This window comes from Syzygium oleosum, unplaced genomic scaffold (assembly GCF_021117445.2).
Source record: "Syzygium oleosum isolate NSW1041296 unplaced genomic scaffold, Sole_v2.1 Sole_v2.19, whole genome shotgun sequence".
Taxonomy (NCBI): Eukaryota; Viridiplantae; Streptophyta; class Magnoliopsida; order Myrtales; family Myrtaceae; genus Syzygium; species Syzygium oleosum.
In genome coordinates, this window is record NW_026607503.1 from 4593192 (window position 1) to 4613459 (window position 20268).

Genomic DNA, 20268 nt, shown 5'->3' on the forward strand with positions numbered 1-20268 from the left:
TCTAGATTTGGTTTGATGTCTTAATTCATGTTTGAGTGTCAAAAGGAGTGAAGACTGCACAGTTATCGGCTCATTTAATGAGTGAATTTTTACTTTGTTGACATTTTGTCCTAAGGATAATAAGTGTGTGGGATGTTTGTCTTCATCATTAAATGTATTGTACATGTTTTGCTACTACATTAGAACGTGAGGGTGAGTGTTGTATTTTGATCGAAGCCATCAGAAAACATTTTAAGAACAATTTCTCTCTTCAATTTTCTGACCTTATTTCAATTTCCAAAGTTGTTATTCTTTGGTTCCATAATCACCACAGCGCATGCCTTTTTCTTCGACGAGTATGATTTTCTGAAGGAAGCTTGAGTTCTTAGTGATCAGGCGTTGCGTGATGTACTCCGACTCCGAAGAACTCATACGACGCTTCTCATTCACCACACCGCGCACAGAAATTAAGTTTGATGACACTCCTCATATACATTTATCTATAGGCAAGAAAATGATCCTGGGGGGAAACTAAACCCTAAAAGTCCCATCTAACGAGATATTCATGCAGTGAACTTGAGTTTCAGGAGCTCTACACTACTCCAAACAAGGACGTACAAAACTGAAAGACCCTTCCAAGTTCCAATACGTCCAGGCTTCCTTGTCAGGACTAATTTTCATATCAAGAGAAGGGCCGAAGGTGTTTCTCTCTTCTAAGAAGAGCAAGCTTTAGCATGGCTAATAAGTGGATGCTGATCAGGCTACCATATCTTCGGTGTATCACTGACGCAGGAATTTCATGATCCTTAAGGTGTTATACCTTTTACGGGAACCAACTTTCCTCCATTTCCCAGGTGGAAGGAGGTTTCAAAAGATGGCACCAGTAGAGAAATGCGTTTCATGTAACATTGATCTAAGTCAACCAGCTCTTAGCTGCATATGGCTCGCTCGAAGAACATCCACTCTGTTTCATTGAGACCGGAAAGATGGATTGCAACCTTTCATCCAAATCACTAGCTTGTTACCGTTTGTGCCCAGAAACGTACATTGATCACGACATCAATTTCCAACTTTGGGATACCCTGAGTGCACCGAAAGCACTTCCGATCCTGACAATTTAAATGTGACTCGTGTCCGATCAATTTAACACCGATGCAAGATTGCTTGATAAGGTTAACCACTTCCAGCACAGACCAGAAGTGCCGCTACAATTCAGTCCTGTCTCAGGCCAAGCGCACATCTTCGGCCAACGGTCAGGTTGCTAACATCAAATCGATGAGGCCGAGAAGAAAATGTACTTTGACCAAAAATGACGGGAAAAAGGGCATCCCCGCAGAAACCTTGCTCCGCTTTCGCTTTACATTGCGGAGACTAATATCAATTGAACCTGAAGAATGGGGCTCGTATAGATGATTGACTTAAGTAGACAATATTGGCGGGTGGTGAATATGATTATTTGTATGACCACCTTTCTGATGTTTCAATATCATCTTTGGGAACTCATTACAAGGAATGGAGATCACTGCCTTAAATAATTCGATCACAGAACATCCGATATGACAGAATACCGACCGCGATGTTACTTCCGTCACTCAGCCAAATCACCAAATGCCAACTATGACGTATTTGATGACACTTCGCAAGTGACAATTAATATGCACCACGTGGATGGTCTAGATACTCATAAATCTTTCCTAAGAAAGTGACCAAACAATCTACCCAATTCAACTGATCATTCTTCTTAAAACAATTCATCTGTTCATCAAGAAATGTCTTCTGGGTGAAGGATTTGAAGCAAGATGACACTTACTCAGTCGATTATTCAAAGTGAAGTTCCTACTGATGAATCAACAGCATATTTGGCAAAAAAAAGATAAAAGAGAATGAAAGAACGAAAGAGAAAATATCAACGGCTTTAGTCTATTGCCCCGCTACGCCATATGCACGCTTCAAACTTGAGGCCCGAGAAATCATCGTAGAACCCTCTCGGCACCAAAAGGTAGGGCCCCAGATTCGGATTATATTCGAAGTCTGGAAGGCTCTTGGTGCAAGTGCAGAGCTTGAGAGAGCTTTCCCGAGAATTTGCGACTATGTCGTACTTATAAGCCGCCTTTGGCAAGGGGCCAATGCAACTGATCTTGATCTTGCTGCCCAGGTCTACGGTTTCATTTTTCAAGACAAAGAGAACACCTTCTCTCTCTTCTTTAAGCAAACAGACCTCCGTCTCAGCATTCATCAAGAGAGAGGTATTGAAGTTGAAACGGAAGGATGTCGGAGAAGCCCTGTGCTTGGTGCTGAAGTGCTTCACTAACATCCTAAACGAGCCAACGTAGTTGCAACTTGAAAAGGGACACAAACAAGGAGCGAACGGACACGTCTTCTCATGGTCACTTTTCATGTGGTAAGGAAACTTCTGATTGCAGCCAAACTCTGCATTTCGACATGCCATCTTTAAAGACTCCAGGATCTTCTCCATGGCGCGGCATCTGATGTAGCCGATAGGCATAGAGCAGGACGGGCATTTGTTCCTGATCTTTCTGCAGCAGGTAGAGCAAGCTACGTGCCCATTATCACACTGTTTCACCATGCGAAGACAGTATTATCAATTCATACATATAACAGCAACTATCACAAAGAACGCCACTTTGTTCAGTATATACATCTTATCCTGAAAAACGTTGTACATGTACATGGAATTTAGTCACGAAAATAAAAACATGAGATTAAGTGGCACAAGCTAAAATAAGAGCCAAGGTGAAAAAAAAAAATTAACACCTACCACTGCGACAATTAACACAACAGTAGGTTCAGTCAACCTTAACATCTGACAAAGCCAGAACATCGTATGTACTCCCAACAAAGAGACGCAATTTTTAGTTTAATCCTGAAAAGAGATATCATCCACACAACAAGGCTAGTGTACTAACCAGACAATCCAATAATGAAACCCTGTTATTTTTCTGAAAACACTGAGGTCAGTGAGAGTAGGACACTCTTCTTCAATTCTCTTTGATCAAGAACCAAGCTTCCTGTGAGGCTCAGTGATTAGAGACAAAAGACCAAGACCTTTCAGAAAAAATTATCTGTTGGCAGATAGATGATCGAGGCTAAACTAAACCCTGAAAGTCCCCATCTAGCGAGATATTCAAAATTTGAACATGAATTTCAGGAATACTCCCACTCCAAACAAAAACATACAAAACTAAAAGACATTTCCAATACGTCCAGACTTCCTTGTCAGGGCTAATTACATAATAAAAGAAGCGCCAAAATGGTCAACCAGAAGAGCAAGCATTAGCATGGCTAATTGGTGGATTCTGATTAGGCTACCATCCTCAGTTTATCACTGACGCAGACATTTCATGGTCAGTGATTTTAAAAGATGCAAACATTTCAAAATCGGTGATCCTAAATGTGTTTTACCTTTTATGTGAACCAATTTTCCTCAACTTCCCAGGTGGAAAGGTTCAAAAGATGGCACCAAAAGAGGAAGACGTTTCGTATGACATAAATCTAAGCCAACCGACTCTCAGATACATATCGGTCAACGAATATCCACTCTGTTTCATTAAGACCCTAAAGATTGATTATCTACTTCCATCCGAATCACTAGCTTGTTACCATTTGCACCCAGAATTCTACATTAATCACGACACCGACTTCCAACTTTGGGATCCCCTGAGGGCGCCAAAAAGCACTTCCGATCGCGACAATTCTAACACGACTCAACCAATAAAGTCAACACTGATTCAACATTGCTCAATAAGGTTAACTACTACCAGCACAACCCAGAGATGCCGGCACAATCTGGTCATGTCTCGTGCCAACCACACGGCTTTTGTCAACGATCAAGTTACTGAAATCGAATTGATTGAGGCCGCCAAGAAAAACGTATATCGACCAGAAAGGAAGCAAAAAAAAGGGCATCCCAACAGAGGCCTTACTCTGCCTTCAATTAACATGCAGAGACTAATACTGATTGAGCAGCTCAGTTTCACAAACAATTTGACCCATAACAAAAAACTTCACTCACAACCCCCGAATAGCCACGAAAGACTCGAAATTCATCAGCAAGACGCGAGCTTTTCGTCCAAAACCCGCAATTCTACTCTCCCTCATTCAATTCATGCATGCCCAGCAACAACCCACAATCGAATCACCAACAAGCAGTCGACAGAGAAATGAAAAAACCCGGTCAAAAGAAAATTGGAACCTGAAAAACCGGGATCGACAGGGGCTCGAGACAGACGGCGCAGTCAAGCACATCTGGGTCCTCGAGAGTGACCTCCAGCGGCCCAACCGTCCGGCCATACGAAGGGGACCGACCACGACCGTACGAGGCCCCGTCCCCGTGCCGTTCCGTGGACACCGATCGGTCTCCATCCCGCTCTTCCGATCCTCCCTCGCTCCGGTTCGACTCGTCCCCCCCTTCACTGTCCGAATCCCGGTCGTCCTCCCCCTCTTCTTCTCCGCCACCCTCTTCTTCCTTGACGGGCCGGCGCCGGCTCCGGCTCCGGCTCCGGCTCCGGCTGCCTTCACCTTCCTCCGACGGGTGGCTGAAGGAAGGTGGGCGGCGCCGCCTGCCGAGCACGGAGCCGCCGCCGCCGGGTACCCCCTCCTCCTCCTCCTCATCGTCCTCTCCCTCCACCGAGAATCTCGCCATCACTGCCTTCTGGTGTTGTAGTATCTCCCCCTTCCGATTTGTTAGGCCAACGTGCGAGGCTAGTATTTATACGCGTACGGCTGCGCAGGATACATCAGTATGGTCTACGTACATTGGCTTATACGATGCGAGGGAAAGTAATTTCCCGAAGATTTTTTTTATTTCATTTCATTTCATCTTTAATTTCAGGACATTATGTTAAAAATTGATTTGCTCAAGAGATAAAAATTAATCTATTTTTCGAAAGGTTTCATAATTTTTATCGACGTTCGATAATAACCTCAATGCATGTAATTAATGCTAGTTTTGGATTGTAAACTTTTCACCATTAAGTTTCTAAATACGGGAGTATTTCGTTTTGACTTTGAGCGGTGATGCTCTTGTGCAGATGTTTAGATACTGATTTATTCTTGCCATTTATTTTCCCACTGTATCAAATCATCGTAAAAAACATAAGGGACAAGAAATATCAAACTATCGCGGTAGAAACCCTCTTAATGTATTTGAAAGTTTATGCTACTAGTTATTATTACATATTAACTTTGTAATTTATTAAATGGTGAATCGGGAATAGGCAATTTTCAAAAAGGAGGATCGGTCGGATGCCTCGGTTCAAATACACCATGGAAAATGTTTGCAATCATGGAAAAAAATTCTTCTAAAATAGAGGAAAATGATTTCCGCTAAAACGTCATCGTCTATGCACTCCTTTTAATTATTATTTTTTATTTTTTTCTTTAAAAAAACAATATTTTAAATATTTTTCTTTTCCTTTTTCTTTTTTTTTTCTTTTTCTTGCTTTCTTTCTTTTCCATCCTTTTCTTTTTCCTTCTTCCTTGGCCGGTTGCATACCATAGTGACGGCGACAACCGGTTGGCAATGGACCACAGAGTCACAACAAGCTCGCCCGAGGCCGATGAACTCAAGGCCTCGCGATTCACAATCTGGGGAGCTCAACCTCGCCGAATTTGGCAAGGTGGACTAGCGAGGCTCGACTTGGCTTGGCTCGCCAAAATCTAGCAAGCTCAGGCCTCATTGGCCTATGGCGAGACTCGAGCTCGCCTATGGCCAATCATTGGCGATGAAGAAGGAAAAAGAGAAAGAAAAAAATAATAATTAAAAATGATTAAAAAAACCAATACATGGAGGAAAATAAAATCAAAATTTTCATACCAAATAGCAAAAAATAATTTTCAGGTCTTCTTCATATTTCAGCCAAACACCAAAAAATTGTCATTTTCCTAGCAAATAGCTTATTGGAAAACATTTTCTAGAAATATCACATCTTCTGCGAAACGAATAAAGACTTCAAAAACACTCGCAAAAAAAAAAAAAAACTAGGCGAGAGGCTGAGGCCAGGCCTCCCACCTGTAGCCGCCACCTCATCACTGGGGAGGTGTCGGCCATGGCCGGAGGGGTCGCCAGCGCGTTAACAAGGGCCAGCGACCGTAGCCCAATCCTATCCCAAATCAGCCCTTACCCATGTTTAGCCACAGCCCTCCCCTAGATGGTAACAAGAGCCGATGTCCCTCACCCAAATTGAGGAGAGGGTCGCAGCCCTTTCCTAGTTCTAACAATGGCCTGCTGGCCCTTGCCTCTGGTTGGCGAAGTTCACTAGCCCTCGATGACCATGACCAATGCCCCACTGGCAATGGGGCGGCGGTCATAGGCGGGAGGGTTCACTTGCATTTTTTTTCTTTTTTAAAAAATTGATTTCTTAAGTTTTAATCAAATTTAACTAAAATTTAGGTTAAAATTATCTTTGCGCGAAAATGCCCTTCACTAGCCAAAATATTTAGTCGGACTGCAAGTTCAGGCACTTATTTGAAATTGCCATGACTACTTCAAGCCCTTATTTGCTCAATAAGGGTAACTAATTTCAGCACATACCAGAGTTATTGTCACAGGCCAAGCACACTGCTTTCGAATGGTCAAGTTGCTAACATCGAATTGATGAGGCCAAGAAGAAAACATACTTTGACTAGAAATGACGGGAAAAAGGGCATCCCCTTTCACTTTACATTACAGAGACTAATATCAATTGAGCAGCTCGATTTCATTCGCAACCCCCAATTAGGTACGAAAGACTTCATCATAAACATGAGATCTTCTCATACAAAATGTGCAGTTCTACTCTCACTCATTCAATTCATGCCTAGCAACAACCGCAATCGAATTACCAACAAGCAATCGACAAAGACTGAAAAACCTGTTGAAAGAAGATTGAACCTGAAGAACAGGGCTTGTATTGAGGGAAATAAACTATGTTTTTCTTTACTTCAATGTGAAGCATAGGTATGCAACAATTATCTCTTTTTCTACTTTTACGTGGAATTGCATAAGTTTTCTATTTCCTTATATTACTTACAGTAGACTCTGCTAATTTCAGTTCTACTTGTTCTATTATTATTATTATTATTATTATTATTATTATTATTATACCCCTAACTCATCAAGAATAAGGAATGTCACGGTTGTCCTTTCACCAAAGGGCGCATCCTAAACATAACCAAAACTCATCCTGATATCAAAATATATACATATATTTGTGCATGATAAAAAAGTTATTTGATTATAATAGTAGAGTTCACTGTAAACCATCAAAAGACTATATACACATCTCCAACAAAAAAAAAACTAACTCAAAAGCTCTACAGCTATGCACAACTCATACGAAAAGTTCCCACCATCAAAAGTCTTCTCAAGATACCGAAACGCCAATGCCTTGCTTACAGCTCACTGATGAACCCGAAAAGCAAGTAAAATGAGAGGAATGAGCATAGCTCAGTGAGTAATACATTTCTTCTAAGTAGATCGAGCATCCACTATACACAATTACAAAACCAAACCATAACTCATTTAACCCAATTCAAGCATATAACAAACTTCAATATCAAAATACTTTATGCACTACTTTAACATAACATTTTCACAATAGAAATATTCATTTCAATCAATAATATCGAAGGAAAAACCAATAGTTCAGTCCATTGATCAATATCATCGAAAACACATGCCAATGATCCATTTCATTGGCCAATTTCGTGTCCAGAAATTTAACCATGATCGTGGATAACGCCCCGTGACAAGGATCAAGATTCCCTCATTGACAAGGTCTCCACCTATTATAAACCGGTGGCTCTGCCCACAATGATATTCTAGACTAGTATGTGCATACCCACAACCCCTAATGAGTTGAGAGAGACACTAAGAATGAGTACTTACCACAATAATATTTTTCACAATCCATAAAGCCAAATCCAGAAACCATTTCATATATTGCAAAACATTTCTCAAACCAGTTTAGAATCCATTTCATAAACCATTTCACAAATTTGTATATAACCATTAAAAAATTATATTCAAAGTTACGAACTTCTCATGAGTCTTTTTCAAAAGGTTTCTTAAACTCATTTACATTTAATAAGCTCAAACCGTAATCAAAAGATAATTTTCCATATCAAATAGACAAAACGGTAGTAAATGCTCGATTCATTTTTATACAACCAAAATACTCTTATCTCACAACATATTTATAGCATATTATTTTCGAAACATGAGTTTACAAAATCAAAGAAAAAATAATACCATTTACCTGAAAAGGCTGAAAAATATAGAGGTGGTTACTCAAGCCAATGCGCTCGAATACCTAACAATTAATCGAAAAACGGTATCAAAAATTGAGTAAACCTATATTCTAGCGAACGACTTAACAAAACTACGTTTATTTGTCGGTAAAACGACACTTACACACCAATGGCAAGCTCGCCCACAGTGGATAACCATTGTTGTCCGCTATGCGTAGCTCACGTGACGATCTTGTTCAAGCCATAATTTCATCTACTGAACATTATTTCAAATAAATTTATAGTCCATAGGAAGCTCTTTTTACGTAGTACAAAACCCTTAACTAGATAAACCCAAAAACTAGCCGAACACCAAAGAAATTCGCAATTTGTCCAGCATATATAGCAAACTTCAAAATTTTGTTCTGGGCAAACCACAAGCTTAAATCGAGATCCGTAAAAAGCTATAGATTCACAATACCCAATACTTTCATTTATATATAAATAAACTAAAAAGTGTTCAATTAATTTATAGATTATTGGTTTATAAGTGATTTTAATCTAGACATCTACGTTTGTGATTATTAAAATAAGTATGAAAAAGTTTAGTTACGTAAATATCTAAAATGTAATCAAAGTAACCTATGAATCTTGTTGTAATTCCCATGGTTAAAATAATACATTGTATACTTACAAATAATATAAAGCTAATTAAAATCGCAAGCATGAAAAATCATATGTAATGCAAAGGTAATATATAGAATGAAAAGTAATATAACGCAGAAGGTTAAAACCATCCATAAGAACGGTAATCTAAAGATAATGTGACATTCCACAAGGGCGGTATTTGGCTCGCGACGGAAGTCCCAATGCAAGTAAATAAACACAATTAATTAAAATGTGATCATTCACAAAGGTGGTGGTCTGCTCATGAGTGAGATCTTACTTAATAAAGAAAATTAATTACAATTTGATCATCCACAAGGGTGGTAGTCCGCTTCGCGTGGGAGATCCTACTGATATTCAAGACAAGTAACAGAAATTATAAAGTAATTACAATGTGATCATCCACAAGGGCAGTAGTCAACTTCACGAGGGAAATATATTCAAGAAAAATAACTAAAATTATAAAATGATCAAGCCAACCATGGATTGGTAGGTAATCTCTTCATTAGATGAAGAACTCACAAGTGATCGGATGATATAAATCGAAGTGATATTGTGATGCAAATCGAAGTGATATTGCGATACAAGTAGGTGATTTCGAAGTGATCTTGTGATACAAAGCAGGTGATTGAAGTGATACAAGTGATGTAGCTATGATGGGGAGTTACAAGTGAAGAGGTAAGAACAAGAAGAAGAAAATGGGGAAGATACGAGATGGAGGTTTTCGGAAGAGGTGAGCAAAGGGGGAGGAAGAGAGGAAACTAAGCTAGAGAGCTAGAGAACAAGAGAGGGAAGAGCTAGAGTGTCGGGGAATCTGAAGGGTAGAAATAAGCCTGCTGATTTCCTTCCTTGTGCCTCTTTTTATAGACTCCTTGTGTGTAGCCCAACAACCCTCAATCGGACGGAACAATACAGAATTGACAAAACTTCGAATTTCAAATCCTAACTTTGATGATTCTCCGATTAGACGAATAACATGTTCGAACACTTACCCACATTGCAAAACGGTTTCTTGTTTTGTCCGCTACTCAAGGTGCCGATGAAGAAGAAGACAAATGAGATGGGATGGACTTGACTTAAAGAGAAATAGACTAGTTGAGACCTATTTATTACAATTATTTCCTGGAGTTCTCGCGACTTATTTTTTTTTTTATCGGAGAGTTCTCACAATGTTTGCTAAGTCAGTTTTGGCACTCTTAATAAATGAGTAGAAGTAGAACGCCCTTTGTCTACTTTGTCTTATTAAGTAGACAAAATTGGTGGGTGACGAATATGGTTATTTTTGTGACAAACTTTCGGATGTTTCAAGATCCTTAATAAAGATGCGAACTCATTATAAGGAATGGAGATCACTATGGTTCGATCACAGAACATCCGATATGACGGAACACCGACCGCAATGTTATTTCCATCACTGCCAATTTAAAACAACAAATGCCAAACGTGACGTATTTGATAACACTTCGCAAGCAACAATTTATTTGCATCGTGTGGATGGTCTAGATACCCATAAATCTCTCTTAAGAAAGTGACCAAACAATCTGTCCAATTCAACTGATCATTCTTCTTAATACAATTCATAAGTTCATCAAGAAATGTCTTGGGGGTGAAGGATTTGAAGCAAAATGACACTTGTTCAGTTGATTATTGACAGTAAAAGGTCCAACTAATGAATCAACGACATATCAGTAAAAGGAAAAAAACATGAAAGAACGAAAGAGTTTGACCAAAAAAGAAGAAAAAAAAAAGAACGAAAGTGAAAGTATCATCGGCATTAATGTATTGCTCCGCTACGCCAAATGCACAATTCAAACTTGAGGCCCAAGAAATCATCGACGTACCCTCTTGGCACCAAAAGGTAGGGCTCCAGATTAGGATTAAATTCGAAGTCTGGAACGCTCTTGGTGCAAGTGCGAAGCCTGAGAGAGGTTTCCCGAGAATTTGCGACTACGTCGTACAAATAAGCCGCCTTTGGCAAGGGGCCAATGCAACTGATCTTGATCTTGCTGCCCAGGTTCACAGTTTCCTTTTTCAAGACAAAGAGAACACCTTCTCTCTCTTCTTTAAGCAAACAGACCTCCGTCTCGGCGTTCATCAGGAGAGAGGTGTTGAAGTTGAAACGGAAGGATGTTGGAGAAGCCCCATGCTTGGTGCTGAAGTGCTTCACTAACATCCTAAACGAGCCAACATAGTTGCAGCTTGAAAAGGGACACAAACAAGGAGCGAACGGACACGTCTTCTCATGGTCATTTTTCATGTGGTAAGCAAACTTCTGATTGCAGCCAAACTCTGCATTTGGACATGCCATCTGGATAGACTCCAGGATCTTCTCCATGGCGCGGCATCTGATGTAGCCGATAGGCACAGTGCAGGACGGGCATTTGTTCCTGATCTTTCTGCAGCAGGTAGAGCAAACTACGTGCCCATTATTACACTGTTTCACCATATGAAGACAGTATTATCAGTTCATACATATAACAGCAGCTATCACAAAGAACGCCACTTTGTTCAGTATATACAAAATCTTATCCAGAAAAAACGTTGTACGTGTACATAGAATTTACTCGTGACAATAAAAACATGAGATTAAGTGGCACAAGCTAAAATAAGAGCCAAGGTGAGATAAAAATTAACACCTACCACTGCGATAATTAACACGACAGTAGGTTCAGTCAACCTTAACATCTGACAAAGCCAGAACATCATATTACTCCCAACAAAGAGATGCAATTTTTAGTTTAATCCTGAAAAGAGATATTATCCATACAACAAAGCTAGTGTACTAACCAGACAACCCAATAATGAAACCCTGTTATTTTTCTGAAAACACTGAGGTTAGTGAGGGTAGCACACCCTTCTTCAATTCTCTTTGATCAAGAACCAAGCTTCCTGTGAGGCTTAGTGATTAGAGACAAAAGAGTTTTCAGCAAAAATTATCTGTTGGCAGATAGATGATCCAGGCTAAACTAAACCCTAAAACTCCCCATCTAGCGAGATATTCATGCTTTGAACATGAATTTCAGGAATACTCCCACTCCAAACAAAAACATACAAAACTAAAAGACACTTCCAATTCGTCCAGACTTCCTTGTCAGGACTAATTACTTATTAAAAGAAGGGCCAAAAGAGTCGATGAGAAGAGCAAGCTGTAGCATTGCTAATTGGTGGATTCTGATTAACCTACCATCCTTGGTTTATCACTGACGCAGACATTTCATGGTCGGTGATTTTAAAAGATGCAGACATTTCAAAATCCGCGATCCTAAATGTGTTTTACCTTTTATGTGAATCGACTTTACTCAACGTCCGAGGTGGAAAGGTTCAAAAGACGGCACCAAAAGAGGAATACGTTTCGTATGACATAAATCTACGCCAACCGACTCTCAGATACATATCGGTCAAAGAATATACACTCTGTTTCATTAAGACCCTAAAGAGTGATTGCCTACTTCCATCTGAATCACTAGCTTGTTACCGTTTGCGCCCAGAATTCTACATTAATCACGACACTGACTTCCAACTTTGGGATCCCCTGAGGGCACCAAAAAGCACTTCCGCTCGTGATAATTCTAACATGACTCAACGAATAAAGTCAACACTGATTCAACATTGCTCAATGAGGTTAACTACTACCAGCACAACCCAGAGATGCCGGCACAATCTGGTCATGTCTCGTGCCAACCACACGGCTTTTGTCAACGATCAAGTTACTGAAATCGAATTGATTGAGGCCGCCAAGAAAAGCGTATGTCGATCAGAAATGAAGCAAAAAAGGGCATCCCAACAGAGGCCTTACTCTGCCTTCAATTAACATGCAGAGACTAATACTAATCGAGCAGCTCAATAAAAAAAAGTTGACTCACGACCCCCCACCAACTAGGCACGTAAGACTCGAAATTCATCAGCAAGTTGCGAGCTTTTCGTCCAAACCCTGCAACTCTACTCTCCCTCATTCAATCCATGCATGCCCAGCAACAACCCACAATCGAATCACCAACAAGCAATCCACAAAGAAATGGAAAAACCCGGGTCGAAAGGAAAATGGAACCTGAAAAACCGGGAGCGACAAGGGCTCGAGACAGACGGGGCAGTCGAGCACATCCGGGTCCTCGAGAGTGAACTCCAGCGGCCCGCCCGTCCGGCCGTACGGAGGGGAGGACCCGCCACGACCGTACGAGGCGTCGTCCCCGCACCCTTCCGTGGACACCGATCGGTCCCCACCCTGCTCTTCCGATTCTTCCTCGCTCAGGTTCAGCTCGTCTCCCCCATCGCTGTCCGACTCCCCGTCGTCGTCGTCGTCGTCGTCGTCCTCCTCCTCCTCCTCCTCCTCCTCCTCTTCTCCTTCTCCGCCACCCTCTTCATCCTTGACGGGCAGGCGCCGGCGTCGGCTCCGGCTGCCTTCTCCCTGCTCCGACGGGTGGTCGGAGGAAGGTGGGCGGCGCCGCCTGCCGAGCACGGAGCCGCCGGGCACCTCCTCCACCTCCTGCTCGTCCTCTCCCTCCACTGAGAACCCCGCCATCACTGCCCCCTGGTGTAGTAGTAGTAGTATCTCCCGTTCCGACTTGTTAGGCCTACGTGCGAGGCTCGTATTTATATACGTACGACTACTCAGGATACATCAGTATAGAGTCTAGGTACACCGGCTTATACGATGCGAGGGAAAATAATTCCCCCAAAAGTTTTTCATTTCATTTCATTTTCATCTTCGATTTTAGGGCATTATCCTAAAATTTGGATTTGCTCGAGAGTTGGACATCGATCTATTTTTCGAAAGGTTTTCATGATTATTTGTCGGGCGTCCGGTAATAACCTTGGTACTTATAATTAATGCGGATTCTGAATCTGAATCGCACGAATGATCCATTTGTCCTGCTGAAGACGGCTTTTTTCGTCATTAATTTTCCAAGCACGGGCGAATATCACCGTAAAAAAACAAGTGATGGATAAGAAATATCGAAATACCGAGGCAAACACCCTCTTGATGTATTGGAAAGCTTATCCTTATCCTGCCGATTATTACCACCAATTACCTGGTAACTAATTAAATGGCAAATTGGGAATTCGAAAAGTGGCATCGATCGGTCAACCCGGTCCAAATGCATCGTGGAGCAACAAAATGTCGAACCCGCCCGAGCCAAAAATACCCTTTTGATGTATTGGAAAGCTTATCCTTAGCTAGTTATTACCACCAATTAACTAGTAACTAATTAAATGGCGAATCGGGAATAGGAAAATGATTTTTGGAAGGTGGGATTGGTCGGTCGACCCAATTCAAATGTACCATGGAGCAATAAAATGCCAAACTCGCCCAAGCCAAAAACCCTTTTAATGTATTGGAAAGCTTATCTTTATCCTACTAATTATTACCATCAATTAACTGGTAACTAATTAAATGACGAATCAAGAATAGGTAAATGATTTTCGGAAAGTGGGATCGGTCAGTCGACCCGGTCCAGATGCACCGTGGAGCAATAAAATGTCGAACCCGCCCGAGCCAAAAACCCTTTTGCTATATTGGAAAACTTATCCTTGTCCTGCTAGTTATTACCATCAAATTTTTTTTTTGGGTCAAATTATCACCAATTAACTGGTAACTAATTAAATGGCGAATCGGGAATAGGCAAATGATTTTCGGGAAAGTGTGATCGATCGGTCAGCCCAGTCCAGATGCACCGTGGAGCAGCAAAATGCCGAACCCGCCCGAGCAGAATCGAACCGCACTATCCGGCTCGGTTCGAACGGACCGGTTCCTGGGTTGAACCGGCTCGCATCGTCTTCTTTGTCGAACGGGAAGTCCATCTGAAGCTTTTCACGATTGACGAAGAGCCTCGGTAGGGAGAGAGGAGGGCAACTCGTGCGGCGAAGCGAATCGATGGAGGGGGCTTTGGCGTGCTCCGTCGCGCAGACGAGGCTTCAGGTTCCGATCCCTGGCTCCGGCGGCCACCGCGGTTGCGCCGGCGGCGGCGGCTGCCGGAGGAGGAGCGGGAGGTGTGCGGTCAGAGCGGTGAAGAGCGGCGGCCACTCCTTGTCGGCGGCGAGGCCGACGCTGTCGAGCAATTGGGACGTCAACGGCGGCGGCGGCGGCGGCTTGTCCATCTCTTCCGTCGCTCCGACGGCCCCTTGGTTGCCCAAGTTCGAGGAGCTCGACACCACCAACATGCTTCTCCGCCAGAGGATCATCTTCTTGGGTTCCCAGGTCTCTCTCTCTCTCTCTCTCTCTTGTCGTCGAATTGATTGGTGCCTGTAATTTCAGCATGCTGGAACCTTAGCTTCTCTGGTTTCGATGTGAGTACGAGCTTCGAGCTTTCGGGTTATGGAGGACTTGATTGATAGGTTGGGAATGGCGACACCGTGTGGTGAAAGTGTGAAATGTTTGAAACTAGCGATTGGGGAAGAAGCTTAAGATCTACTTGAATTAAAACATCTTGAGAGCTCCAAAACAAGGCGGTCGGAAAGATTACTTTTTGAGTGCATTTGGAGATGGAAATCTGAATTCGTTGTGAATGCCTTTTTTGACAGGTTGATGATGTGACGGCGGATTTCATAATAAGCCAGCTCTTGTTTCTAGATGCCGAGGATCCCACCAAGGACATCAAATTATTTATCAATTCTCCTGGTGGCTCTGTTACCGCCGGTGAGTTTGAGATTTATAGTCTGGAGCTTAATACTGTTAAAAGAAGTATCTTTCTTGTTCGAATTTGCCGGTGCTTACTGCTTATAGAGTAGTAGTTTCTTCAATGGGGATATTAAAAGGTTTTCCATGTGATGGTAGGAGTACAGTTTGGAGGTTGCTCATCTGCATTGTAGGCTTGTAATGTGATGGTTTACAGGTGGTTTTGCAGGATGGAGTGGCTATTCTGAAGGATTACAATAGACTGTAGAGTAGGAGTAAGAATGGAAAAGTTGCGACCTACTTTGGTTCAGGAAATGGATAGCTGACATGTAATTGTACTCCTCTCAGTGGTTTAATAATAATAGATTGTGGAATGATCTAGGAAGAATTAAGGAAAATTGCCATTGTAGTTCTAGCATGCTAGAGTGGGTACAATATTTGTGTCGAAACTTATTTTAAAAAGGCGTTGTGCAATGGATTTTGCTGCCATTTGCAATCACTTGTCCATGCAATAGTCATTATCACCATAGTAGCGCGAAATCACAAAAATTACATGTTAACAAAGGACCTTTGAAATGCTATGAACAGGAGTCTCCAGTTTGAAAGCCCAAAAAGTGCAACAAAACCTGAATTATTGCTCTAGTGAACTGTGTCAATGGCATCTTCCTCTGGTTGTTCTTTGAAGTTGTTTGGGTGCTCTACAAGGGTAAAATTGAGTTAACCAGGAAGAAAGTAGGATAAGGCGTTGATGTCAATGTCGGTTGGAGCTGGAAGTGTGGAGTGAGTTGAGCGCTTGGACGGGCAGAAAGAAGCATCAGTGCTGTGGAGCTTCAGTAGCAGAGTGGATTGAGCTCAGTTGACAGCTGGATTAAGGCGTAATTAGTAGTGGAGGTGCAGCATTGATGCAATTCAAGTGCTGGATGGTTACTAAAAACAGAAGAAAACAAAAGACAAAAAAATTTCAAATGCCGGATGGATATATAGATATTTCATGAATAATGGAGTTGCAGGGGGTAGCTGTTGTGCTAGATGGGTGGGCAAAGACACAAACTTATATATGATGCCTTGAGGAACTATATTCATGCTGTGAATAATTGAGGACATTCAAGGACAGAAGTGGTTTAGCTATTTTCGTCTGGGCTGGAATAGCTGTGCCCTTCAGAGTTGTATGAATAAAATACCTTCTGAAATTACTAGCAGAGTTGTAGGAATAAAATACCTTCTGAAATTACTAGCCTGCCTCCTTTTTGAGACAAACATTGGAATAGCTATTCCATCACTGGACTTTAATAGCCATGACCCTTAATTTTTATTTATTTTTTGTAAACCATGACTCTTCATTAAGCAAGCTGTTAGTGCACATTGACAGAGAAAGTGCCTTTTCAGAGTTGCAGTACAATCACTTTTATCTGGTGTCATTGAGTAGAAAACATGTTTTCCTAGTAAAATGTAATGCTGGAGTTGTCATTAGAAAGGTGAGAACTCATTTTCTTCTAAAATTTAAACTGCAACATAGAAGTTGTTATTAGAATTTTACATATGAAGGGGTCAGGTTAATCATCATAGGGGAGTTTGAGGCTTGCCAAAGAAATAAAGGAGTTAGATGACAGTCCGATTTAAGCAGGATTGTCCCTTGTAGAAGACAAGAACAACATTGAAATATGATTTGGACAAATCAAAAGAAAAAGGGGCAGTAGATGTTGTAGAATAGATGTGCTTGTGTCATTTTTCGATAACAAATGGAGATATTGCCATGTTATGTGTTTCAATTGGTTGTGCGTAATATGCTCTATAATCTAGTTGAAAACATTCTCAATGCTTAACCTTGTACTTCAACTTCACTGTCAATGTAGGAATGGGAATATATGATGCAATGAAGTTGTGCAAAGCTGATGTTTCAACTATTTGCCTGGGGCTTGCCGCATCTATGGGTGCCTTTCTCCTGGCTTCTGGTTCAAAAGGCAAGAGATTCTGCATGCCAAATGCCCGAGTGATGATCCATCAACCACTTGGAACTGCTGGAGGCAAAGTATGTTTGATTTTGGACTTGTTTTTTATCATCCCATATAAGCTAAAGCCATTGTTCATGTCTTTCAAGGCTTGCTTGCGTTGTTGTAGTTCATTTCACTTGACCTCATTTGTAAGAAGTTCTTGTATATCTAAATATATTGGAGGGACTTGCTGTGTAGGACCTTGATTCAATATCCTAGATCGTCCCATCTCTCCTCTGCATGGTTAGAATTTGGATTTTACTTTTCAAGTTCAGAGATGCGGATTATTTGCACAGTTCGACGCCTAAAGTGGAATCTTTTTCCCCTAATTAGGAGTTTAAGCTTTCTTTGTGATGACAGGCCACAGACATGGGCATTCGGATAAGAGAGATGGTGTACCACAAGATTAAGCTTAACAAAATACTATCAAGAGTCACAGGGAAGCCTGAAGAGCAGGTTGGACATGAAAAAGATCTATGGACTCGCATTTTCTTTGTATCTGCCACCTGTGATATCGGTCAAGAGTCCATTATCATGTTCTTTTTCCTCTTTCTATGTGCAGGTTGAATTGGATACAGACCGGGACAATTTTATGAATGCTTGGGAAGCTAAGGAATATGGGTTGGTTGATGGAGTCATTGATGATGGGAAGCCAGGTCTGGTTGCTCCAATTGGAGATTCGGTGCCTCCGCCAAAAACACGGGTATGGGATCTGTGGAAAATTGAAGGCAGCAGGAAAGCCAGGAAAAATTTACCCTCAGAGCACAAGATTTTAGAGAATGGATTTACCGGCGGACGAGGAAATGATGATGATAGGGGTACAGCACAAGAGAATGAATCACCCACACCTGTGTAGGGGTTAAGCTGCTATGTTAGACACAAGCTGTGATATTTTCTTTTGGAAGAAACTCTAAAATCAGATTTCTCTCAAATTGTGAGGTTCGTGATGAGAAGAAGAATAGTTGATTTAGAAAATAATTTCCTTTTTTTGAGTTCTCTAACAGGATAGGTGCCATCATCAATCTAATCTGTATGTGCAGCTAAGAAGGATGCTTTTCAGGTTTGCATTCGGCCTGCGAAAAAATTCATTTACACAGACTGGTGTGGATGAGTGATGTGTTTTCTGAAGGCTATTTCGGAAGCATGATCAACTTCTTTTTGACTCTGATATATACAGCATTTATCTAGACTTGTGGCTGCTCAGCCTCGGCCCTCAGGTGTCATTCATCTAGACTTGTTGATATGGTTTGGATGCGGCTGAGGAAATGGCAAGGGCTCCGGAAGATTACAACTTTTTTACATGGCAAGTTGCTCGTGGAGTCCTTCACAAGCTTGGCAAGAGCTAGGCATAATTTAACCGATGATAGTTCCGGTTCCTCCGTGTCTTACATAAGTTGTCGGATTGTGAATTGAAATTCTGGTCACTTTTGTCTGGCAAACCCAGTGGAGGACGAGCTTCTCTCTCTTGAGTTATGCTGGTGGCTAGTTCGACATGTATCTCGGCATTGTCCAACTTGGCCAGAGGGACGGCGCATTGCGGGGCTTTCCTTGTTCGCATTGCGTGTTGGACATGGAGATAGAGTTCTTCTGTGTTCGAGTGTCATTTGCTTGCTTACCGGACTTCGGCTACTTATGTTATGCTGCAAAATTGTGTGAATCAATTGCTGTTGCAAATTGCGGTCCCTAACTTCCAGGATATTCAAAAAGAAAACCCTGGAATTCTAATTTCCTCCAGAATGTCTTAGCAAGTCACATACCTCTGGCTCCTCAGGATACGAGGATAGCAGTAACATCGTTTTTTTAACTTTAATCATAACTCCTAAGAATGAGACCAACAGTTATTTCATGATATGCCAACCATGCACCGGAAGGACTTGTTAGAAATTCAACACAATTCACTATGTCTGGTTGATTGGAATTGGAAAACTTTTATCCATATGTAAGCCGTGACGGGCTTGTCTAAAATGAGCCGGAGTTATGACTGTAGTCAAATATTTTGGCGTGGTGTAGAACTCCTTTGGTAATACTTAAGAGGGTCACTATGCTAGTCATCCATTTCCATCCTTTTTATTTATAAAAAAAATTATACACAGAATCCAATATTTATTGTGTTTGATCCTCAGTGTTTAGCTTGTGCAAGAGTTTTTTTTTTATTGCAGTAAGAGTTGACTATCCTAGAATATATTTTTTTTCTAAAGGTGAATTTGTTTCTCGAAAAGTGAATTATTTGAAAAATAAAAAAATTTTGAAAAATAAAAAAAATAATCATTTGTAGCGATTACAAAAATGGAAGAACGAAAAATTTTTTTTACCTTCCACGAAAATGCTCAGACATAAATTGCTTTCTAATTATTTCAAACGATATAAACGATTATTTTTTGAAAATATTTTCCAAATCATTTATTTTATGTGAAATTAACGGTGCCTTAAAGTGTATTTGTTTTAAACAAAATATCAACGATTTCGAAAATATTTTCTCAAAAATAATTGTTTGTATTGTTTAAAAAAAATTAGTCAATGAAAAACATTTTCATGATTACCGATTTATGGCTAAACTATTTCTTTATGACGAAAATATTCTTTGCTAGTTCATTTTTTAAGTGACACTAGTGATAATTCTTTTTTAAAAATGTCAATATTTTTCGTTGACTCATATGTGTAAACGATACAAGAAATGCCTGGATATTAGCCTATTACTGTTGGGGAAAAATCAAGCAAGTGAGAAGAAGAATAGATTCAAACTATGAGGCGTGATAATACTCTCTTGAAAGAATTATTTGCTCCGCAATG

General features: G+C 41.0%; 2 protein-coding genes across 2 annotated transcripts; one reads left to right on the forward strand and one right to left on the reverse strand.

Moving 5' to 3' along the window:
- Nucleotides 1-1695: 1695 nt before the first annotated feature.
- LOC115673947 (uncharacterized) lies at nt 1696-13432 on the reverse strand. Its single transcript, XM_056320185.1, has 5 exons — nt 12923-13432; nt 10652-11308; nt 8238-8291; nt 4193-4705; nt 1696-2554 (listed from the first exon to the last, which is right to left on the reverse strand). Exons 1-5 carry the CDS (start codon nt 13391-13393, stop codon nt 1895-1897), a joined length of 2355 nt encoding a protein of 784 aa, XP_056176160.1. The 5' UTR covers nt 13394-13432; the 3' UTR covers nt 1696-1894.
- Nucleotides 13433-14667: 1235 nt separating this feature from the next.
- Nucleotides 14668-18574, forward strand: LOC115674018 (ATP-dependent Clp protease proteolytic subunit 3, chloroplastic). Its single transcript, XM_030596322.2, has 5 exons — nt 14668-15070; nt 15394-15508; nt 17341-17516; nt 17839-17934; nt 18041-18574. The coding sequence occupies exons 1-5, from the start codon at nt 14747-14749 to the stop codon at nt 18332-18334; spliced, it is 1005 nt and encodes a 334-aa protein (XP_030452182.1). The 5' UTR covers nt 14668-14746; the 3' UTR covers nt 18335-18574.
- Nucleotides 18575-20268: the final 1694 nt, after the last annotated feature.